Source organism: Rhinolophus hipposideros, assembly GCF_964194185.1.
Source record: "Rhinolophus hipposideros genome assembly, chromosome: 13".
NCBI classification, from domain to species: domain Eukaryota; kingdom Metazoa; phylum Chordata; class Mammalia; order Chiroptera; family Rhinolophidae; genus Rhinolophus; species Rhinolophus hipposideros.
In genome coordinates this window covers 26,164,887-26,191,002 of record NC_138059.1, presented here as the reverse complement: position 1 = coordinate 26,191,002, position 26,116 = coordinate 26,164,887, and the positions used below count along the sequence as shown (strand labels likewise).

At 36.5% G+C, this 26,116-nt stretch overlaps 1 protein-coding gene across 6 annotated transcripts in view; it reads left to right on the top strand.

Annotated features, from left to right (window-relative positions):
- The window catches only part of OXR1 (oxidation resistance 1), a 457,475-nt gene that overhangs the window by 225,318 nt on the left and 206,041 nt on the right, over positions 1-26,116 (top strand). For 3 of the 6 annotated variants that reach the window (XM_081071197.1, XM_081071201.1, XM_081071203.1), the window contains one exon: positions 21,989-22,185. The exons of 1 other annotated variant lie outside the window; for it this stretch is intronic. In XM_081071197.1, coding sequence (XP_080927323.1) covers positions 21,989-22,185 — 197 coding nt within the window. Of the gene's footprint in view, positions 1-21,988; positions 22,186-22,700; positions 22,802-26,116 lie in introns of those variants that run through there. 2 more of the 6 variants (XM_081071205.1, XM_081071207.1) reach the window with 2 other exon arrangements.

Below are 26,116 nucleotides of genomic sequence, written 5' to 3'. Positions count from 1 at the left end.
GCTGCAAGTCCTTTGTCAGCTTACAGCCCGCTCCCTACATAGAAGATTGCTGAGGAGAGGCTTCCCATGGGAATGACCTTGCAGCTGCAAGGCCTTTGTCAGCTCACAGCCCGCTCCCCACAGGAAATATGAGCCTTAAATGACACATTAGACCAAATGGACATAATCAACATTTACAGAGCCTTTCATCTCAGAACACCCAGCTGCATTCATTTCTAGTGCACAGAGAACATTCTCAAGGATAGACCATATGTTGGGACACAAAACTAGCCTCAGGAAGTTTATGACCATTAAAACCATACAAAGTGTATTCTCTGATGACAGTGCTTTGAAAGTGGAGATCAATTGCAAAAAAGAAGCGGGGAAAACCACAATGGAGATTAAACAACATGCTACTGAGGAACTACTGTGTCAAAGAAGAAATAAGAGGAGAAATCAAAAGATACATAAAAGAGATGAAAATGAAAAGGCAACATGTCAACATTATTGGAATGCTGTGCAAGCAATATTAAGAAGGAAATTTATATCGTTACAGGTTTATATCAAGAAATAAGAAGAATCCCAAGTAAACAACCTAACATTACATCTTGAATTGGAAAAAGAGGAACAAATGAAACACAAAGTCAATGGAAGGAAGGAAATAATAAAAAAAATCAGAGCAGAATTAAATGAAATAGAGAACAAAAAGACATTTGATAAGATTAATGCAACAAAGCTAGTTCTTTGAAAAGATTAATAAAATTGACAAACCCCTGTCTAGACTCACTAAGGAAAAAAGAAAAGGCACAAACAAAATTAGAAATGAAAGAGAAGTTATGGTGAATACCATGTAAATAGGATCATGCAAGAATACTATGAAGGAATATATGCCACCAAATTCAATGAACTAGAAGAAATGGACAAGTTCTAAGAACTATATAGCCTTCCTAGACTGAATCACAAAGAACTAGAAAATCTAAATTGAATGATCAACAGTAAGGAAATTGAAACAATCATCCAAAAGCAAAAGTCTGGGACCAGATGACTTCACTAGTGAATTCTGCCAAACATTCCAAGATGATTTAATACCTGTTTTCCTCAAAGTCTTCCAAAAAATTGCAGGGGAGACAATACTTCCTAACTCATTTTATGAAACCAACCAAATCTGATAAGGAAAACTACAGACCAAATATCTCTGATGAATCAGATGGAAAAATACTAAACAAAATACTAGCAAACTGAAAACAACAATATATTACAAAGATTATATATCACAATCAAGTGGGGTTTACTCCAGGGACATAAGGATAGTTCACCATATGCAAATTGAACAATGTGATACACCACATAAACAAAATAAGGGGTAAAAATCATATGATATCAATAGATGCAGAAAAAGCATTTGACGAGATGCAACATCCATTTGTGATTTAACTACTTAATAAAGTGGGTATAGAAGGAAAGTACCTCAACATAATAAATACCATATAGACAAACTTTCAGCTAATATAGTGAAAAACTGAAAGCTTTTCTTCTAAGATCAGGAATGAAATAAGGATACCCCCTCTCACCGCTGTTATTCAACATAGTATTGGAAGTCCTAGCCAGAGCAATTAGGGAAGAGAAAGAAATTAAAGGCATCCAAATTGGCGATTAAAAAGTCCAATTATCACTTTTTGCAGATGACATGAGTTTTTACATAGAAAACACTAAAGACTCCACCAAAACAAAACTATTAGAAACAATAAACAGATACAGTAAAGTAGCAGGACACAACATCAATGTAAAAAAATCCACTGCATTACTATATACAAACAACAAAATTTCAGAAAAAGAAATTGAGAAAAAGTGCCTTTTGCAATTGTAAGAAAAAGTATAAAATACCTATTTATAAACTTAACAAAGGATTTGAAGGACTTATGCACTGAAAAGTATAAAACATTATGAAAAGGAATTGAAGAAGACACAAAGAAATGGAAAGATATTGTTTGTTCATGGATTGGAAGAATCAATATAGTTAAAATAGCTGTATTAACCAAAGCAATATACAGGTTTGATGCAATCCCCATCAAACTCCCAATGGCATTTTTTCAAGAAATACAAGAAAATCATCAGATTTTTATGAAGTCACAAAAGACTCCTAATAGCTAAAGCAATCCTCAGAAAAAAAGAACAAGGATGGAGATATCACACTCCCTGAACTCAATTTATACTACAAAGTGACAATAATCTAATCAGCATGGTATGGGCAGAAAACCAGATACACAGACCAATGGAATAGAATTGAGAACCCAGAAATAAACCCACATAAATGTGGGCACAATTTTTGACAAAGCCAAGAACATACGGTGGAGAAAAGAAAGTCTGCCCAGTAAATGGTGCTTGGAAAATTGGAAAGCTATGTGCTAAAGAATGAAACTAGACTATCTGTTACTATATACCAAAATTAACTCAAAATGGATCAAAGACCTAAACATAAGACCTGAAACATTGAATTGCATAGAAGAAAACATAGGTACTAAGCTTATGGCCCTTGGGTTCAGAGAGGATTTTATGAATTTGATCTCAAAGCAAGGGAAGTAAAAGCAAAAGTAAATGAGTAAATGAATGGGACTATTTCAAACTGAAAAGCTTCTGAACAGCAAAAGAAACTGTCGACAAAACAAGAGGCAACTAACTGAATGGGAGAGGGTATTTGTAAATAACATCTCCAATAAGGGGCTAATATCCAAAATACATAAAAAACTCATACAACTCAACAACCAGAAAACATACAATCCCATTAAAAAATGGGCAGAAGACCTGAACAGAATCTTCTCCAAAAAAATTAAAAACATACAAATAGCCACAGATCTATGAAAAGAAGCTCAACTTCACTAGCTGTTAGGGAAATAAAAATAAAAATAAAAACCACAATGCCTATTATCAACAAGACAAGTAATAACAAGTATTGGACAGGCTGTAGAATAAAAGGAACACTCATACACTGCTGGTGGAATGCTAAGAGTTGACCTTTTTCTAAGACAATTTCATTTGCCATGAGTTCATTTCATCATTTTGTATGGCAAGGAACCAATTGATGCAGGTTTTATTTCTTTGTCAAAATACTAGACAGATATTTTAAAAGTGTATAGTGTCCGGTGTTTTTTTTTTTTTTTTTTTTTTTGACAACTAAATTTTGCCCAGGAGGTGATTACCATAACTGCTAATTAGTTATTATTTCTTTGGGCTAATATTTATTCTCATGAAAAATTTTGTTATTTCTGGTGGTCTTTATTGAAGACCAGCCAGTGATGGTCATCCTAAGTCAGAAAGAAAAAGTGTACATGTTTAATTTTAGAAATATTAATTTTAATTTCTTCCCCTGCGATAGCCGAAACCTTTGTGTAGCATGGTTTTGCCTTTTTATTCTATGTTGTCAGCAGTGGAATAACAAAATAGATTCTACTTTGTTTGTCTAGAGGTTTTTTTGTTTTGTCTTCAAGCTTATCTGATACTTCGTTCTTACTGCAAAGGAAAAACGAAAACACAACGGACCTATCAGTGTCTCCAAAATTGCCCTTGATAAACTGAACGCCTGATTAGAATGACGAACAATTTTCAGTTTTCTGCTTCATCCTTGATCCTTGAATAGCAAGTAGAATCTTGTTTGTATTTCATGTTGGGGTAGAAAGGAAACATAGAAATATAATTAGTTTATGTCTGTAGTAAGATAAAGCAATATTTGGATTCAGACTCCAACAATACCCTTTGAGTTAAATAGACTATGTGGTAGAAAAATAATTGTTCTTCCCCTAAAACTCTTGACTTTCTTCTCACTGTCTCATCAGTGGCATCAGTTATAGCAATTTCAAATCATTGTCTGAATAGTAAAGCAGTGTTTTTATTGCCTGCGATGTTGAGAAATGAATGCTAAATATGTAGTCACTGAGCTTTCATTTGCTTAGTGTGAGAAAACACAATGACCCAGGAATTTGATGTGACTACTAATGTCTCGCTACTGGCTATAATGCTCTATGGATGCAGATTGTCATCATGTATAGACTACTTAACTAATCTCCTGAGAAATTACCAAAGAAATATTTTTGAAAAGTGCAGCCATCAAAAGGAAAACAAAACAAACAGCACATACTATACATGTTTTTGAAATGCATATAATGTTTCCTTCTAGTTTAAAAAAGCAAATCTGCAGGTAAATTGTCATTTTTAAATGGTAGAAAGTGTACAGTGTTTTCTTAGTTCTTCTTAGTTAATGCAGAATGAGTATTTGAGTATGTAACAAAATTGCTGTACCATCTAAAATTCTGTTTTAACCACTGGTGATCTATCAGAGATCAAGGCAGGCAAGTTTCCAGCTTTCATGTCATTAATTAAGGGGTTAAGTACTACAGACAATTTACAAGAAAATATATTAATGGTCTGAAGAAAATACAAATAACATGTTGGTGGGGGGAGTTGATAACTTTAGCTTGGGTGATCCAGGACAGTTTTTCCATAAAGGGACTTTTTGAGTTGAGACCTGATGACAGTAAACCAGACATGTGAATTTCTAGGGAAGGTGCGTTTCAAGCAGAGGGAACTTCTAGTACCAAAGCTTTGAGGCTAGTACAGTTTCTAGGAACAGAAACAAGTGGACAGAAGAAAACGAGTGAGGAGGAGAATTGGCGATGAGGCCAGTGAAGCAGGAAGTGGCCATGTAGGATCTCGTAGAGTAGGGTAAGTGGTTTGAAGTCTACCCCCAGTGAAGAGAAGACTTTGAAAGGACTGCCTTGATCTGAATTGTGTGTTTAAAAGAGCATTTTGCTCTTTGTGTGGAAAATGGATTGAATGAGTGGAAAGAGTTGAAGCAATAGGAGGAGGGCAGAGTAGCATCCAAAGAAGGGATAATAGTGGGCCAGCCTAGAGAGATAGCCAAAATGCTCTTCTCAAGACCCTCCAAGTAACCCTTGCTCGGAAATGCCCCCTGCTCTGCAAAATCAAAATCCCATCCATTTAAACACTTCCTGCTTCCATGGAATAAGCGAAGGATAGCATACGTCCTCCACAGCTGTTTCCCATCCGAGTTTAGGATTCTCAGCATCCTTTTCTCCACATGGAGATTATTTTGAACCATCCCGGTGGTTTTGATCAAATAGTATGCTGTAAAATATTATTCTTAAGCTCTAACAATAGCCCTACAGAGACAAAGATTAACTTAAACTAAGGAAAGTTCAACTGCCAGAAGGTTAAGACTATTTGAATTTATACTCTGTAGTACTTTCGGGTTGAGCCTCGATGTGCAAGACAGGATTTAGTGAACAATAACAGGTTTTTCAAGCAGAGTGTCATTCTAGAAATCTTTCCTTATACAAGATTTCCTTAGGTGCTAAAGAATCATTTTTTTTTTTTTTGAAGCTGTGCATTGGGAAATCAATTTTGGGGCTTGTGTCAAGCAGTACAGGCAGGGCCAGCTTCCTGGGTGTGCAACCTGAGCTTAAAAGGGCTTCACACTTGCTTTAATGCTATGCTATCACTGTGTTGAACTCTTTGTAATTTTTTAACAAGGAGCCTTGCGTTTTCATTTTGCACTGAGCACCACAAATTCTGTAGATGGTCCTGAATACAGGGCTTGAGAAACTGTTTTAACAACTGTCCTTCTTCTCTAAGGTAGAGGCAGGAGTGGAGCAGGTTTGAATAAGGTGGGTTCTCAGCAAAGACAATTCACTGCTGAGATAGATCCAGTGGTTCTCAAGTGTCTGTGTGCAGTCCGTCCCCTACCTGGTGTTTACCTCTCTGTGGCAAAATAAGAACATGAGTGATGATGCCCTCAGTTTTTTTTTAAAGCTAAATTTACTCCACTGAAAGCTATGTTCTTTATTCTGAAATTAAATTCACATTGCCAGATTTGGTCTAACATATCTTCTGTTTTGTCACATTTTGGTAACACATAGCAGTTTTTTCTTTGTTTGTGAAGTATTTCTGTAAAATAAAACTTGACCACTTTATTTCATCCCAATGTATCTTGGCAAAGAAAAACTAAGCAACAAGAAAAAAAACTGCACTTGAATCCCACCCCTGCCTTCTGCTTTACTTTTACCTTTTTTTTTCTAATCCCAGCATCACTTTTCTTTTATTCTAATTATTCCCAGTAACAATGACTCACTGTTCACAGATACTTGAACCTAATTTCTTATAGTTAAGTAAAAGGTAATCAGAAATAAATCCACATGGATATTAGAACTTGTTGTAGGAAAATTCAAAATTGGGGAAGGATTACCCTCTTATAACCAGAGTGCTTTTCATTTTTTTATAATTTTGTTTTATTAATCCATCCCTTTTATGTCCTGAAAGAGAGCAGTCATTTTATTTTCATTTTTTTCCCCAGCATGTAGCATAATACATTGATCTCAGGAAGCCTTCAATGAATATATAGACAATGACTTAAAAAAAAAGAAAAAGAAAATGACTGAAAAAAATATGTAAATGATTTTTAACTAGAAACATCCCTGACATGGAGGGATGTCATCATTCTATCACCACTTTCTTTGGCAACTCGAACCCTTTCTTAGAGAGCAACAAAAAAGGTCAACAAAGTGAATGACATCTGTAACAGGAAGTTAAAATTAAGACATTTTTTTTCTTCTTTTTTTAAATTTATTGGGGTGACAGTTAGTAAAGTTACATAGATTTCAAGTGTACAATTCTGTGTTACGTCATCTATAAATCCCATTGTGTGTTCACAAAATTAGACATTTTTCTCTGCATCAGCGGGGACTGAGAAGGCACCGGTTGTTTCCACATTTCAGAATGAGGTGTGAGACGACCAAATCAAGATTGGAAAAGCTGATGTTCAGGAACTGATCTTGTGACCCTTAACTGACCACCCACCTCCAGCCAATATAACAGTTTGGAGATTACAACAGGAGAGTCGGAGAGAGAACGGCTGGTGTTCTGGGAGTCCTGTCCTATCCCAATCTCCCTAAAGGGGGTGAGGGACGCTTTTACCACACCTCAGAGCTACGTGTGAGACTTCACTTGGATACCCCAGAGAGCTTGAGTGAAACAATGGGTCAGACTCAACCCTAAGAAATCAAGACGAGTAGGGACTGTAACTGCTGGAAAATCTGACAAGGGGATGTGAGAGCGGCTACATCCTGGGTGTGCTGAAACCTACAGGGCAAAGAATTATTGCTTCTTATTGGCAAAATGTGGCCATCCCAAAGAGAGTCTTAGACTATGTCCAAGGGGACTGCCTGGGGGATGGAAGTAACCCCAGCAGAAAGAATATGAAGGTGTACATGGAGGCTAGGGAAGGAGCTATTGGGGAGAAAAGTTGCATTCACCAAAAAAGAAGAAACTGAAGACAAGAGAGCTCCAGTGAGGAGTAGGCTACAAAGAACCCATAAAAATATCCACATGACAAGAGAAAGGATTGGCTTTAAACACCTAACAAAATGCTGAGTGATGATGCCAGCAAGTAAGATCCCTGGAGTCTAGGACAGTATCCCCCTTTTTTGCGGTTTTGCTTTCCCTGCTTTTAGTTACCCATGGTCAACCATAATCTGAAAGGATTAAATGGGAAATTCCAGATGGAAACAATTTGTAACTTTGAAATTGCACATAGTTCTGAGTAGGGTAATGAAATCTCACACCTGTGCTCCATTGAATCATCCATTTGGTCGGCATCTCTACACTGTACACGCCACCCACCCACTCGCCACTTAGTAGCCATCTCAGTGATCAGATAGACTGTTGTGGTAGCACAGTGCTTGTGTTCAAGTAACCTTTGTTTTACTTAATAATGGCCCCATGGTGCAAGAGTAGTGTTGCTGGCAATTTGGATGTGCCAGAGAGAAGCCAGAAAGTGTATGTATATATAGGGAAAAACATAGTATATATAGGGTTTGATATGATACATAGCTCAGGCGGCCACTGGGGATCTTGGAATGCATGGATAAGGGGGGGGCTACAGTACAGTGCATTGAACGGAGAAGAGAATCATCAGATATTTGGTGAACACAAAGATGCAGCACCTTGGTAGGCCAATATCACAAGGATGATTATCAGCATTGTATACAGATGAGAATAATCAGGTCCAGATGAAGCGTCTTACATCAAATTTTATTCCCAGTAATGACAGAATGTAGTCCAGAACACTGTTCTGAAAAGGAACCCGGCACTGCACTCTACTTCCATTATCAGGCTTGTGATATAAAACAAGCAGGTGTTAAGAAGAAGGCTTCCGGGCAGTCCTTCCTGTGGCTTTTGTAGCAGGTTCTTCACTTGAGCCTTAGGTTAAGTCAAGTCTTCAATAGTGGTTACTATGTGCCACTATTGGATACAGGGCACTGATGTGAATGGTTCATATATGAATAAAACAATCCCAGACATCAAATAGCTTATGGTATACAGATTAAAGGCAATCATTTGCCATTTACTTAACATAGAGCATGAGTTCAAGAAATATTATTAGTTCCATTCTTGTCATTGTAAAATTAAGTGGTTGAACTTGGGTTCCCTACAGATTTAAAAGTCCTCCAATCTACAATTAAATATAGATTGCTATTTTTTTCCATCAACAGATTTTATTTCTTATTCTTTAATGACGATTGAAAATACTGTTGTAAATAAAGAGTTGTGTAGGAATTTCTATCAGTCCTTAATTAGAACTGAACATACATAACTGCCCTTTTTGTACTGGCTTTGCTAACGTGTAATATTTTGCTTCTCTACATTCAATCTCCGATTTTACTCCTATTGTAATTTATCACCTGCAGAAGTATCAGGCCTGAAAAATGCAGAAGTGAAATGCCCATTAGCACAATACCAGTTATTTCAAAGGGTCTCCTAGCCAAAGCCTTATTCTTAGAGCACATATTCAACCATAATTTTCAGCTTTCAAAGCTGGTTCAAGTCATAAACCAGGAGATATCTCCTTTCACATAACTGTTAAGAATATTGTTGTTTTCTAACCAAAGAGATATGACAGTAATTTCTTGAGAAAAGATTTGAGACATTGTGATTGAGCCAAATTTAGAATGAAAGAAGATGGGGAGAATAAATATAACTTCATGCCCTGTAAGACTTCTGAATGAAGACATGTGTGAATTCTATGTGGAGGGATCATTCGTTCATTCATTCATTTGTGTAGTAAATATTTTGGCTGTATGCATAATGTGCAAGGCACTGTTAGGTGCTGGAAGGAAGTGTGCTTTCAGCCCCACTAGAGTGAGTAGTGACATGAGAGAGACGGAGCAGAGCAAAGTGAAGTTGAACAAATGTAGCATTAGACCGTATGATAAATACCATGAGGCACAGGTAAGCATAGTGCTAAAGAATAGCCTGGGCTTGAGTGGAGGATGGAGGAGCAGGAGATGAGAGACAACCTGCGTGGAATAGTGGGGGATGGTTTCTCTGAGGAGACTTAAAAATGAGAAGCCACCAGCCACTCAAAGAGCATTCCAGTCAGTAGGAATAGCATGTGCTGAGGACATGAGGTGGAAAGAGCTTGACACGTTTGAGAACCTTGAAGGATAACAAGGTGACCCGAGGATGAGCAAGAAGAAGAGGAACGCAAGATAAAGTAGGAGACGGAGACATGCAGCGTCTTACGGACCATGGAAATAAATTTAGAAATTCATTTGACCACAGTAAGAAGCCATTCAGTTCTTTGAAGCCGAAGAACAACATCGCTCCCTTATGTCTAAAAATGCTTGTTACAACCACAGTAATGAATGGTTTAAAAAGAAGAATAGGTAGCAGGGGAGAAAAGTGTAACTGGGGACATGAATCGGGAAGGCTTTGGTAATAATAATCCAAAGGAGCGACCACTACTGTAGGGAGATGGTATTGAAGATGGACAGAAGTGGGGACATTTAAGACATAATTTGAAAGCAGAACGCAGAATTCATTGATGAATTAGAACTGGAGAAAGTTACAAAGGAAGGGATCAAATATAACTTGCAAGTATCTGGCTTGAGTACCTGCATGGGTAGTGGTGTCATTTACAAAGATAGAGAAAGCAGGAAGGAAGCTTGGGGTGGGGTTTAGGAATCAAGTATTGGTTTAGGGACATGTTAAGTTTAAGATATGCCATAGGTAGTGGATAACCAAGTAGCTAGTTATATATTTAAGTTTGCTGTTCTGGGAAAATTGGGCTGGAGGTAAACATATGGGAGTTTTCAGCATATAAATAGTTCATCCCAAAGGAATGGATGGGACCATCTAGGGAGACTGTGAAAATAGATCAGAGGGAGGCCCAGCTCCACTAGTCCCTGGATCTTCCAAAATGTAGGGTTGAATGGGGGGGAAAGAAAAGAGCTCTGAGGAACAGTGAAAAAAGGAATAGTAAAAGAATTGTGCACTAAGGAATCTAAGGTAGAATGCTTCAAAGTTAGAGTCCTGTTAAAAAAAGAAGTCAAGGACTTCTATATACCAGTGTGCATCATGCTGAGTAACATATATGGATGATGTTAGATTGTCCTTTTCATAAACCTTTAAGATAAATGCTGTTATTAAACCCATTTCACAATGAGGAAACTGTAGAGAGATTAAGTAATTTTCACAAGATTCCGTAATGAGGAGCCCAGTTTTGAACCCATGCATTCTAACCTCTGAGCAGTGCACCTTCACAAATACACTCTGCTGCTAAAGGTTAAAAGAAATGAAAACCAACAAGTAATGTTTAAATCTGACCACAGCAAAGTGATTGAAAACCTAAATGAGTTGTTTTGTGAAAGTTATGGATGCAAAGCAGTATTGGAGAGGGTTGTACAGTGATGAAAAGATGAAGCTGTGTGGTGTAAAAGAGAGAAGAAAAATCAAGAAATGGGATGGTAGCCTTAGGAACAAAAGGCTTTCTTTTCTTTCTTTTCTTTCAAGGATGGGAGAGGTTAACACCATCCTTGAAAGAGGTTAACACCCGGCTGAATGCTGGTGGGAATGGTGTAGCAAAGGAGAGATGAATGACCAAGATGGGAAGTGATAAGCTAGGAGTAAAGCCTTGAGAAAGTGATGTAGGAGGAACATTTTCTCCCTTTCCTTCATCCCTTCCTATGCATGTAAAATAGAAATATCCTTCCTTCTGAAATATTTAGAAGAGAGATTTGGCACTCTGTGCTTCTTCCTATCCTAAGGAGGAAGAGTGATGTCTTGGATTGTGACAAGGACTGTAGATTATGTCCCAACCTCCTCTGCCTTCTCTACTTGGAAGCTGATGCCAACAGGTGTTCACTGAACTGCTGCCCATGGGTAGCCTCAGCAGGACACTGCTTCTCCAAGCTACCAGCTTGTGATGGGGTCCCTGACCCCTGTATCTGTTCCTCAATTGATTCAAGACTTTTAGAGGGAAGAGAGTTAGTACATTAAAACCCCAAGTACAGAGAGAGGATACAACAGGATCAGAGAACATGTGGAGAGTTTGGCTTTAACAAGAGGAGGAGAACCATATTCTCTTCTGTAATAGGAAAAAAAGTCTTAATAGTGAAAAATAAATGTAGGTTTATGGAATTGCCATTGCAAGAAGATAGTTATTTCTTTAATGTAATTTTAAATATTATATGTTTACATAAAGAAGGTCTAAAATCCAACTTCATTGTACTGGGGGTACTACATAGCCTTCATGTGTTAAACCATTATCATCTGAACAAAAGAAAACTATAACGGATTCCCCAGTGATTCTCAAATTGGGGGAGAGGACCAGAATCTAAATAGGGCAGTTTGCAAAATAAACCTTTTCAATCAATAATACAATCAATAATACAATCCAACATTTAAAAACCATTTTTTTATCCAACATTTGAAAACAGGATTACTCAAGAATTTTTTTGTGTGTGTTCACCAATAGGATGATTTAGTTTAAAAGACATAAGGACTAATGGATTAACCAGTGATGTTTTCCATCAAGTTCCTGAATTAATATCTAAATAAGAGACCTGTATTTTTTTTTTTTTTATATACCTTCTTTTCCTGTTTCTCCTGTCTTCATGTAGGGAAATTAAGATGCAAGATTACGTGCTATATTAGCATTTTAAACTATTAAACCATTGGGCTTTGGCCTAGATTATCATTACTTGCAGACGCTATCTTGATTAAATTTGTAGTTGCCTTATGTTGTTCACAAGCAAAACTATATTTTAATCAGCTAATCCATATGCCTTATACAGACAGTTTCTAATGGGCCCTGTAAAAAATAGATTCCTTTAATCAGCTGTGTTGGATAGAAGCCTGAAGTCTTAAAATAGTCTTCTTTATTCTGATTCCTTCTTTCTAAAATGAATAAACAGAATGCAGTCCTTGTGGCAATAGCCTGTTACAAATCATTTCATCAAAAGTAATAAAATTAAATTTCATCTCTGTGAGATATTGCAGGAGACTGTTTTTAACATCTACAAGAATTTGACTTCCAAATCCTCCAAGCCCTAATCTTTGAATTTGCATAATGGCTTTCTACTTTCAGGATTTTCCAGTTGAAAGATTTTGAAGTTCCAAGGCAAAAACTGAAATAAATTGGAAATTTGTGTACCTTCAAAGTTAATGATTGCAATATAGTGGTATAATTGGAAAGTACACAGAAGGGGAAACATAAGAATTTTACTAGTATTGACTTAGCATCTTGAAACTTTATAGTAGGAAGATAATATGCAAAATTCTTAATAAATGCTCAAAAAACATAAATCAGAACTTTCTAATCAATGAAATTGTCTCATCACTAGGTTGCTTAACCTGAACTTGAACCCAAATATTTGATTGTAGAGTCCTTGCTCTTTTTACTCCTCCATGACACCACTTATTTTATTTTTTTAATTTTTTGCTTCAGGGGAGATACGTAATCAATAAATTCACACAAAAATCAACATTGTAATAAAACTGTACAAATATTTAGCTAAATTGCAAAATTGTTGTGAATGTTCCCAGCATGCAAGTTGGCATTATAACAAATCACAGGAAAAATCATGTCTTTGTGAAATACCAAATGTGAAATGAGTAAAACTATATACAAGGTTGTTTGCCAGCTCTAAAACAATTGTTTGCTTGAATTTTTTATGAAGGCTGTTTAATTAAATATGCTTGATATTTTGGGTTGCCTGTCATCTTTTATTTTTTAGTGCTGTGAATGTTTCATATTTAAGAGCTACATACAACATATTGTGAAAATAGAGCTTGGAAGATCATTTAACTATTTATGAATTTTTTTTTAATTTTTATTAAATTTATTGGGATGACATTGGTTAGTAAAATTATGTAAGTTTCAGGTATATATTTCTGTATTACATCATCTATATATTGCATTGTGTGTTCACCACACCAGACTCAATTCTCCTTCCATCACTATATATTTGACCCCCTTTTCCCTCTTCTACCACCCTTACCCCCTTGCTCTCTGGTAACCACTAAACTGTTGTCTGCATCTATGAGTTTTTGTTTCCTTGTTTGTTTGTCTTGTTTGTTTGTTGCTTTCAGTTTTATTTCCCACATGTAAGGTCGTAATCGTTCTCAACTTTTCTGTCTGATTTATTTCGCTTAGCATAATAATCTCAAGATCCATTCATGTTGTCGCAAACGGCAGTATTTCATCTTTTCTTGCAGCCGAGTAATATCCCATTGTATATGTGTACCACGTCTTCTTCAACCAATCATCTATTATATCAAAGGACACTTCGGTTGTTTCCATGTCTTAGCCACCGTGAATAATACTGCAGTGAACATAGGGGTACATACCTCTTTATGGATAAATGTTTTCAGATTTTTTGGGTGGATAACCACAAGAGGGATTGCTGGGTTGTTTGGTAATTCTATTCTTAAGTTTTTGAGGAACCTCCATACTGCTTTCCATAGTGGCTGTACCAATTTACATTCCCACCAGCAGTGTATGAGCGTTCCTTTTTCTCCACAGCTTCTCCAACATTATTACTTGTCTTGTTGATAACAGCCATTCTAACAGGTGTGAGGTGATAGCTCCTTGTGGTTTTGATTTGCATTTCCCTAATAGCTAGTGAAGTTGAGCTTCTTTTCATATATCTCTTGGCTGTTTGTATGTCTTCTTGGGAGAAGTGTCTGTTTAGTTCCTCTGTTCATTTTTTGTTGTTGAGTTGCATGAATTACAACTATGTTGAGTTGTATGAATTATATATATATATATATATATATATATATATATATATATATATATATATATATATGTGTGTGTTTTGGATAATAGCCCCTTACTGGAAATGTTTTGCATAAGGATGTCAATTTATCAACGCTCCAGATTATTTCTTTTAAAATTGCAAAGCTAGATTTAGTGAATTAAGTGAAATATGTATTACAGTATTGATCATGGAGATGAGACTATTTCCTTTGTCTATCCAAGCTCAGAAAATTCCCATAATGGGGTGGGACAAAGTCTGTATTATATGAATATATTAAATTGATCATTATATTGGCTACCAAACTGTCCAAAGTCTTACTGTCTTAGTTTATTTTCATGGAATTTTATATATGAATTTGCTTGTAATTTTGTATTATTCTTGTGCCTTTTTCCCATGATGAAACCATTTATTCATTCAACAATGTATTTACTACATGTCTACTATATGCCAAAAAACTGTAATGAGTTCTAGGAATAAAATGGTGAATAGACTGAACTTTTGTGAATTTAGGAATTAAATTGAGCTGGTGGTGAGAACTCCTAATAGAAAATGCTTCTTTCCTACTTCTTCTCTGTGTTGGAATAGGCATAGGGATAAAAAGCAGCTGGCAAACTTCGAGAACTTGCATGTCCTTTTTCATGAAAGTCAGTAATAAATGTTAACCTTTTATGTTAGGGTTTATTAAACTCTGGAGAAGCAGACTGGTTTGGGATTTAATTTCTAGTATTTTTAGAAGAAAATTAGTTATAATAGCAATAAATTAGTGTATGCTTTCATGTGATTCATAGTATATGCACTAGCTTGCCCTTCACAGAGTTGAATTCAATTACATTTAACAAGAGAATTTCTATCAAATGATTCCGGCATGTCACTGCACCTGTGGCTTAATTCTTGAATTCTCTATTCTCTGAATTTCCAAGATAGGAAAACATGCATTTCTTAGAATGAATACAGGGCTAGAAACATGTCTTATTATAACAAGTTACCTAGTTTTGGTATCCCAAACTGGGACTTCCAGTTTGTAGTCCCAAAGGATACTGCCGTTGAAACATTTTGCATTGGTTTGTAATTTAAAAAAGAAATTGTGTAATTGCTGATTCCACGTTAATGAGATCGTCTGTCTCATTCCTTGTATTTGGGGGCACAAAGCATAGTATGACCCCAGCAAACAGAGCCGACTATAAATGGCATATTCTATATCACAGTGGATTGCTTTTTTACTTTAATGCATAGATTTCCAATCTGTCATTTCTTCTGGTTGGACTTCTGAATATGCTTGTTTTTTATGCTGATTTTGTGGTTTGTTTTTAGCTGCTGATTTGTAGTCAGACTGTACAGGATGGGTAACAAAAGCCTTAATTTTTCAATGTGAAAATTTTTTAGGCATTTGCTCTCGAGCTGTTTTTGAGTGACTTGAGATTTTTGCAGCAGCCACAGTATCCAACTTGGAATAGCTGCATTCTCAGCAGCTTTACTACTTAAAAAAAATATCCTTACATTAGCTCTTTTAGGAAGCAAGAAGACAGCTTTGCCAACGGCAATGAGTTGTGCAAACCCCAGATGGTCGTCTTGCTGGAAATTACTGGAAAGGACTATAAGTGTTAGGTCTTTGGGGCATAGCCATTAATATGCCTCCATATGTATATATGTGTACATGTATGTTTGTGGAAGTATATGACAAATGAATGGGCAAGGGGTGAATTTGTATAACTACTACTGGTACTGTAGATTTCTGTGGAATTTTATAAAGAGCTTTCACATAAATTAATACATTTCGTGCTTGCAATAATTCTCTTGGGTAAAGTAGGCAGACAGCACCATTATGGGTATAAAAAAAAAAATAGAGAACTAAACAATCCCTGTCCTTGTCCAAGGTCACATGGCTGGTAAGTGTCAGAGCTGAAATTTATCTCCTAATTCCAAAGTGTGGCATTTTGGTTAAATATCCTGATTGGCTACCAGCTTCCCCAATTTTTAGTCCTACCACTTTATCTAAACCTTAGTTGACCCCTTGAAAATTAGGGTATATGATACCTACTTCATAGGTTTATTGTGATCAGTAAATGAAATAATGTGTACATAGCACATGGTCTGTACCCTGTACCTTATAAAAGCTCAATGATTGTTCATTTTTGCTTGTGTTTTTGTTTAAAGCAAAAATTATTACATGCTAAGTATCCTATGGGCTTTTATAAATATTAATTTAATCCTCATGGCAATTTTAGACACAGGTATTGTTAGTACCTCTACTTTATATATGAGAAAACAGAGGCAAGGAGAGGTTAAGAAAATTGACCAAGGTTACACAGATTGTAAATACCAGATTAGGGATTCTGGCCCCCATGTCTATAGTTTTAATCATTTTGCTATTAGTCTTAAGGTACATAGTCAAGTATATGAAAATGTGGCTTTTACATGCTAATGTTATCCCACCTTAAATTTCTATGACCTAGGGAATATTCCCATTTTAGTACAACAGATTTTCTCAGCTGTTGCTATTTATCTCCCAGGTATACTAAGACAATGCTAAATGGATTGTAGAAGGTTCATTTTTTCTAGATAGTTACAGAACTCAGGAACGTATTTAATTAGTTATAATGCAGCTACAATTTCAATACCATTGGTTGGAAGAGGTAATTCCAGTTAAGAACTCAAACTCAATGAAAACATTCTTTTCTTATGCAATTAAGTCATATCAGGGACTAGTATTTAGACAAAATAAAAATACTGTTGAAAGATTCAGAGCCTGATATAAAAAGAAAGATGGAAAGCATTTCTTGGTTATGACTTTAGTGGAAGATGGTAAAAGGGTAGAAATAGAAGGTAAAAACCCCACAATGTGAAATGAAAAGGAAAGGTAAGACCAAAAGAGTATGACAGATAATAAATAATAGTAATAAAGAGCTAAATGTTAAGCTTAGTGAAAGCGACTCCATGGTGAAAACTGTTGAAATAGGAAATTGACTCAGATCTTTGAGAGAAGTCCTGTGATGGGCAATGGAAAACACATTCAGACTGTTGGTGCAAGCCCTGGGCTTTGGAGTACAGGTTAAGTCATTTAAGCTAAAAGATTCATGTATGCTACTCAAACAATAATGTGAAAAATGAGTGGAAGATTTCTTATGTTTCCACTAAAGTAGTAATAAGTCATGCAAGAATAAGATTTAGCTGATTACTATGAGAATAATTCTGTTTAAATTGGTTGGTATTGGAAGTTTTCTGCCACTTCTCTTTTTGTCTAGTTTGTGATGTCACATTTCATCATTGACCTACAGGGCTTCTCCTGCTACTTGGAGAACTTGCTGAAATTGACAGGAACTCTATTTTTTCAGAGTAGGAAAGTCAAAGACCCTGCTCACACTTCCTTTCAAATTCTTGTTCTTACTTCTTCACAGTTCCTTGGTCTCTACCTCTGCCTTTGAGCTTGCTCTTTTAAGTCAACCCCACACCAATTTTAAAACATGTTTACACCCAAGTGGACTATCAATGAATTAGGTGTTTTCCTAAAGATTTGGGGATTCTCACAGGAGAAATATTACCTTGTGTGTACCTCAAAGGTCTCCCTTTTAGCTTGTTCTCTTTTCTTCCCCTCCTTCCCTCAAATCTACACTCTAAAATAGGTGAAACCCCCTATAAAACACAGTGCAGTCCGTACAGGTTCAGTGTTTATCTGAAGTAGGGCAGCTAGAAAGGATTCTAAGAAGCTGATATAATTTCTTCAACATCCATGCAAGTTTGAAGACAAAATCATATCTTCCCCGTTCATCCTCTTATAAAAAGATGGGACTTGGATTTATTGAGAGCAGCCCATGTTGGTGCTATGGTGAGCACCTTCGCATAGGATGTTTTCTGAGTCCTCGGAACCTTTCTGGGAATGTTTTATCCCCATTTTATAGATAAGAATACGGAGTCTCAGAAAAGAGTCCAACATTGTTACCATGCTGAAAGAAGCTATTGGAATACACTTAGAGGAGAATAGGAATAGTTCTTTTCTGCTCAAAAATGAAGGAACGAGAAGAGGCAAAGGTTAGGAAACCCTAGACAGCCTGCGTATCAGAGTCATGCCAAGAGGGATGGCTCCTTTCACTCATTTTTTTCTCCACCCCAAGATATCAACACTCATTTTCTGTTGGAAGTGCAAGCATGTTAAACAAAGATCATGTTGATGCCAATGAGGAGATTATTTTAGTCTCTATTTGTAATGTTTCACTTATTATCAATGGATATTTTGTCTTATGTACACCTACATATTCCATTATGCTATATTTGCATTAACACATTTAATTAAGACATTGTTTAAAATTTCAGAAAGACTTCCCCCTTCATGAAATTTGGAAATTGAAGGTAGCACTTAGCGGGTTTCCTTGTCAACCATAGTAGTTATTTTTAAAAATTTTAAGGGAGTAATTCAATTACCCACACAGTTCTTGCTTTCTCAGAACGTGTAAATGGAAGTCTTTTCTTAAGCAAACCAGCAAACATGCTAGCGATCTTCCAGACTTTAGCTACAACAAAGGAAACATGATACCCTTCAAGTCTTGATTGGGGAATGGCAAGAAGAGGAGGGAAGGTACCCAAGGGCCATTTTCTGCCTGCCTTGGGCCTTTGGAGGCCAGACTATGCCCTTTGCTCATTCCAAAGAGGCCATGGAAAGAACTCGTGGGACACTTAGACATTTTGAAATGATATAGAACTTTATTAATTCTGTTATCGAGTACTTTATCAGATATAAGCCATCATGCATTATAGTAGATAGTATTTATATAAGCCGTCATATAAATCATATTATCTAGTACTTTTATCAGGTGTAAGGCATTCCATAGCTGGTAACTAACAAAGTCTCTGATATTTGACTTTAGTCACGCTTATCAATTCTAAAGCAGGCCAATACAAACTACAAACAGTGTCTGGTGATAATATGATCTGCTACGTGAATTTGAGATAAAAACATGTCACACTAACATTTTGAAAATAATCTTTGCCGAGAACTAGAGCAGTTAGCTTTCTGTCTATAAAATTCAGCACCTTTCCTTTAAATTCCTACACCCCTCTCCCCCCAAAAAACCCTTCCTTTATATTGAAATTCAAATTTAATATTGAAATAAAATTTATAGGATGAAGTATAGAAGATTGACATTTTTGTAGGTGAAAAAATGGTCAGATATTGGTGATTTCTTAGAGTTTATAAGGTTCAATATTATATTGTTAGTGTAGCCTAAGTCTTTGTGTTGTCAAAGTGTGCTTTTCTGGAAAGTCCTGGGAGGACACATTAACTTCGTTGCCCAGGTGACCTGCAACTTATTTCTTAACTATTTCTTACTCATCTTAATACCTTCTTTAGTTGCCTACAGTACTACTGTAACTTTTCACTCCAGTCTACAAACGCCAGACTGAGGCAAGGATGGTGTTATTGAGAAAGCATTAATAAAAAGTAAATAACCCGGTGCAAAGTAAATCCATGTTTCTGCAAGTGTGTGAGATCCACTGGATGAGTTTTGGTGGCTAGTTCTTGGAGGACATTGCATGGAGTTTGCTTAACTTTGCGATGCAGTGTTCTACCTAATTTCAACAAAGCAGCCAGGGTGATCCTTGTAAAATACAGTAATCATGCAACGACTCCTTTGCTCTCCCTTGGCCTCATTCTTTAATAACTTTGAAGCTCTTTATGATCTGCCCTCATTCCCCTGCCCACAGCACCATCTTTTGACTTTATCTCCTGCATCTCTCCCCCTCCCTGTCTCTGCACCAGCCACCTTGTCCCTCTAATACAAAAATCAAATTATGCACTCACTGAAACACTGCTTCCCCAGATATGCTCATGGCTCCTTCCTTCAGGTCTCTTCTCAAATATGCGGTAGCTGAGAACCCTACCTTGGCTTTCCTCTCTATAATAGTAAGAATGTACACTTGTATTCCATATCCCTTTTACTCTGCTTTATTTTAATCCACAGCATTTATTACCATCTGATTTGTTCTTCATTGGTTTATTTACTTATTACTTGTCTCCTTCCATAAGAGTGAGGGCTCCATGATGGCGGACGTTTTGCCTGAACAGTGTTTTGTTCACTGTGTATCCCTGGTATCCAGAGCAATACCTGGTGCAAAGTAGCTATTCAAAGCAGTAGCCATATTGCTTCTTTTGCCCAGCAATATTATTTTATGAAAACCATCCATGTTGTTGCAAGTAGTTGTAGTTCATTTATTTCCATTGCTGTATGAAATTCCATTTTATAAGTATTATCACAGTTCATTCACCCATTTCTACTGTTGGTAGACATTTGGGTTGTTTTGTATTATAAATAGTGCTTCTGTGAATATTCGTGACTGTGTCTTTGGATGGACATTTTTATATTGGTGTAGGATATATCCTAAAAATAGAACAGGTGAGTCAAAAGATGGATCCCTTCAGCCAAGCAGACATTGCCAGACATTTGTCTAAAGTGGTCGTACCAGTTCTTGCTCCCACCAGTAGTGTTGGAGTATTCCACTTTTCCCTCATCGCTATAACTAATATCATGTTTTTTATATTTTAGCCATCCTCGTAGGTGTGTTATGAGTGCAGTGTAGTCTTAATTTGTATTTCTCATGACTAATGCTGTTGAGCTCTTTTTAATGTGTTTGTTGGCAATTTGGATAAAGAGTCATTTTCATGAATATTAAGTAGGTGCTATAGGTGCTATGAGGATATGGCAGAGATCATAGGTGATAGTGAGTTGACTAAAATTTAGTAAACACTACTTTCATAAATGAATCCTTTAGCATTGATGCATTCTATTCCTTTAACAAAGCTTTTGCTCTAGTAAATTTAATTTAATAGACGCTGATTGAGAGTTAATTATGAATAAACCCCTCTGTGGAATGCTGGGACACTACTGAGGTTCATGTCATAGGAAGCCTCTCAAAGGAGGCCACATGCAAAGTAAGCCAAGTCCAGAATCATGAGCAGGGTCTGACAGTGGAGCAGAAAATGGAAGCTGATATGCTTTATTTCCAGAAAATAGGAAGAAAGCCTGGAGGTGTGAAAATGTGTGAAACTTTCAGAGAATTGAAAATGTTTAGGTGTGATTACCATAATTGATAAAGAGAATTGCCAACGTTTTCTATATAGGGAATTAAGACTTGAAAGAATGACACTTACTGTTAGCCTCCAGAAGTACCAAGGGCAAAGAGTAAGTTGGGCTTAGAGTTCAGTTAGGTTACAAATATCAAGTCGTATGGCTTGAAATATTTGAATTTAGCTCATATCATTTACCAATGTTTTTTACATCAAGAGAAACATTCTCATGCATGAGTCGGGAAAATATTTTATGGATAACTTTTGCTTTCCATGTTAGGCCTGGTGTAGGCCGTTTAAAATATAGAAGTGAACAATACTTTTTGTCATTGAGGTTGTCTGGAGAAACCATGTGAACTATAATTTTTACAGCTAAAATGCTGTTAAAAATTAAACAGTGAAGCACTGGCAGCCTTTAGTTATCCAGATAATCACTTCATTATTTTTTTCTGGGTTGCAATTATTTATTTCTAACTAGTGTTTGACTATAACATTAAAAAAGACTACTTTCATAACCAAAAGCAATTCCCAAATGCATTATCTTTGACACCACATTTTAGCTTGTTATTAGAAAAATAGAAGTCCTTTATCACCTTATATTTTAATATGTTTTAGCGAAGCCTTTCAAAATGATTAGGCAGAACATTTTTTTTTTCCATTTTGAAAAACGTTTGAAGAATTTAAAATCCTCTAGGGAAGGTCTATAATTTCTGAATAAACCTTGTTCTGTTTCAGGGGCAAATAGAACTGAATTGTTGAAAAACAATTATGATGGAGATAAATATGAAACAAGAATATCTCTTGAGTCAGTAATCATAGCATGTGGTACTTTTTACTTATATAGGTTGAAGAAAAAGTCCCAGTCGGTGGATATTACTGCTCCAGGGTTCAACCCTTTGGCCGGTGCAGGAAAACAAATGCCACAAGCCAGTAAGCCCCCTGCCCCCAAGACGCCCATCATTGAAGAAGAACAGAACAACACAGCAAATACCCAGAAGCATCCTTCCCGAAGGAGTGAACTGAAGAGGTTCTACACCATTGGTAAGCACCAGACATTTTCTGCAAATGAATAGATGAAGTCTATCTAAGCAGCACTGTGAATATGCAGGTCCACGGTTAATGCTCTGTTATTTATAAAATGTGCCTATCTTTCTGATGGTTAGGTAGACATTTTCTTATATGGTCTGAACACGGAGATGGAAAAACACTGAAAACCTCCAGCAAAGTTAAACAAGAGAGCAGGCTTGAGGACCTTCCGTATCCTGGCCTAAGGGGACTAAATTATATATATATATATATAATCTCATTTTCCAATTTTTAAGCGTGGGTGCCACTATTATCGTTTTCTCCATTCTTCAGCCAACACCAGTTTTGGTTTTCTGTTTTTGTTCTTCTTTTTTCCCCTCCAGGCTCTCAAGTCTCTGACCCTGTTCTGTCAGGTTGTTAAGACAGTGGTTGATGTCCACCTGTAGCTAACAAAGCCACTAAGAAAACAGAAAATTATTACATTCAGAGAGGACAAATTACATTGTAGGTCTGCTGTGGGCTTGCATGTGACTTCCCTTTGGAGAGTTTGAATCACATCCAGAACCCATCATATGAAAGAGTAGTCGCCTGTGGATGGAGGCTTGCAGGTTAATATCCCTTTTTTTTCCAGGTAAAATACTATCCTATAGTTTCAACTTTAACATTTTAATTGAAGTGTTGTATGTCATCATTCTAAATGAGTGGAATTACCAACTTTTGTGTACCAATATTTGTCCATCATGTCTTTAGCCTGGCTTTTTAACTAACAGAAACAATTTTCAGTGTCTTAGGTCTGTTTGAGACAAAAGTTGCTAAACTTGTCATAGACGATGACGATGCATGGGGCAGATAAATCTACCCAAGAAGAGGATGGATGATTTGGCCTTGCATAGTATTTCGTTTTACAGAAATTTGGTTATATCCAAAAGCCTTAATAGTAGAGACTGTGGCTTATTGAGTTTATCAAAGTTACATCCAAAGAGGTCATGTTTTATTTGGCATCTACCACTCCCACAACCCCAATGGCATCTACCACTCCCACAACCCTTATCTAGAAACAATAATCAGGAGATCAGATTTCTTATTCTGATTCCTACACCAGTTTTCTATGTGACTTTGTTAAATCATGTTCCTATGTCTTTGGTTTAAATTACTTCCCTTCAAGCTTGAAGAGATGTCTCTATGTAGGTCTAGTAGTATTTCAGGATTGGCTACTAAAACCACATTTTACCTTTCCACTCTTTTATGTATCCACTCTTTCTCTATCTACATTTTACCTTTCCACTCTTTTATGTATCCACTCTTTCTGTATCTTTCTCGCACTATTCCTCTTTTAGATTAAGATGTCCAAGTCTTATTTTTCAACAGGCAACAAACATGATGTCCTTAAGGATGTCAATAGTCAGCGAACAAGAATGGATGTCAGACAGTCTAGACAGGTGCCTAGTTCCATTTTTAAAACTTATGCTAGCAGAGTTCTAAAAATCCCTCAATTAGGAAAGCCCATAAAGTTTATGTAACTGCCTCTCCATTTTTCAGTGTCCTCTCCTCCCACCCTTCAACATGTCTACCACCTTCTATTACTTTTCTGATTTTTTTTCTCTTCTTCCGCCCCCACTTCCACCCCCCACCAACCACCTGCTCCAGCCACCTGAGCCATCGGGCCGGCCCCACTTTTCTGATTTATTAGCTGGCTAGGAAGACTCAGTATTTTGCTTTCAGAAAATCGTTTATCGTACAAACTCAATATTCTCTAAATATGAGAAAATAAGGGAGAAAGACTGACCGGCTTGGCCAAATTAAATAGAAGCTATGCCTAAAAAACTGAAGTCTATAAATGGTTTGGATTTCAGAAAGATGAACTATGAGTTATTTTAAATAGCTCTGCCATTAGGGAACTTTTAATTATTGGACTTGAAACAATATGACTTATAATCAATGTCAATAGCATGTCTATTACGTTAAAATTGATGTCTGAATTGTGGGCTTAACTGTGTTTATGTAACCCTTCTACTAATTTGGACCTGGTAACACTATTTTCAAGGCTGAAATATCTGTAGCCATGTAAATTGCCTACATGGAAAGATCTTTCACAAAACAAATCTGCTTCAGTATTGGTAATGAACAACAACAATTAAAATTGGCATTATTGGTAATTCTATATATGAGATACAAGTTAAGCTCCTTTCTTCTATTCTAACAACAACAATGAGAGGTAGGTGTACTCTCTGATTCTATAGATAAGAGATAGATCCTTAGAGAAATGAAAGGAGCCATGAGCAAGAGATGGCAGACTCTAAATGAAATTAACTTTCTCTTAGAGTCAGCCTTCTGTGTCACCCAGGATACCCCTCTGCACAGAGGGGACCCAGAGGAGTTCCTATAAGTAATATAGTGGAGTGATATTTTTACTTCAATTCCCCGATAATTTCACTAAAGGAAACCTTGCCAACCCATCCATCAGCCAATAGCCCCTTTCATTTGAAAGGTATCTTTCAATGTTTCAATTTGTGATTCACACAACTGGAAAAACCTGGGAGCCCTCTTGTGGCCAATTAGAATATTACAATTAAATTTAGCGATGAAGTGCTGTACTGTATTTAAGTAAAATACTGTATTTAAATTCAAGCAATGACTCTGGTTATTACAGTATTTTCGAATAAAAAAATAAACAGCTAGAACATTTTGGAGTTAAGTGTCTATTAGTGGCTATGATTGGCCACAGTAGCTTCTCTAGAATTTTTGTTTTCTAATCTCACAGCCATTATCTTTCATGAACCTATGTATAGGATCTATTCCCTGTGAGAGAACTCAAGGAAAGAGAAATTATAGCCTCCTTGTATAGACAATGGATTCAGGTTCTTAATTATTCTTTATAACAGAAACATATTAAGCCTAATATAGCAGCAAAAAATGACACAGCATAAACTCATTACTTTTTTATAAGAGAATAGCCCATCTTACAAGAAGTGTAATAAAATTTCATTGATAAAATAAGTAAGGAGGAAGCTATTCTCTACTGATGTGAAATATATGAATCTTTAGATAAATTAAAAGGAACATAATCACTATATCTGGACAGTGGCAAAGGAAAGCACTTTTTCCATCTTGCCTCTGTCGTTGACTATATAATCTTGCAAGTTATTTACTCTCATTTGACCTTAAGTTTCTCATCTGTACAGTAAAATATTTAAAGACACAAAACAGTGCCTTTTTGAGGTTTTTTTTTCTCTTACTCTCTTATTATCACAACTGACCATATGAAGTGTTGTATAAGTTTTTGATCGCTATGAAACAAATTACTACACACTTAGCTGTTTATCAGCTCACATTTCTGTAAATCAGGTCCTGCATGTCTTAAGTTCTCTGCTCAGGGCATCACAAAGCTAAAATCAAAGAGTTAGCTGTGCTGAGTTTCTGTCTGGGAACTACAGAAAGTATGCTTGCAAGCTCTTTCTTCTTGTTCTCAGAATTCAGCTCTTTGCAGTTGTAAAACCGAAAGCTCCATTTCCTTGCTGGTTGTCAGCTGGTGCCCATTCTCAGGTTTTAGAGGCCACTCTCTTTCCTTGTCTTGTGGCCGCCTCCATCTCTAAGTCAGTCAACTGTGTGTCAGATTCTCCTCTTTTGAATCTCTGATTTGGGATTAGCCGGGAAAGCTGTCTGCTTTTAAAAGGCTCACATATTTGGGTCAGGCCCACCCAGATGATCTTCCTCTCTGAGAGTCAACGTAAGATAATCATGGGAGTAATGTCTATTCATGTTCTTGGGGATTACACAGGTGTGTACGTCAGAGGGGTGAGAATCTTGGGACCGTCTTAGAATTCTGCCCAACACATTTTACACCACTTACCCACTGTATACACAGTCAATTTCCAGCACAGCTCGAACAAAATTTCCTTAAAACATTCTCGTTACTATTTATTCTGATCATTTTTATTGCTCTCTA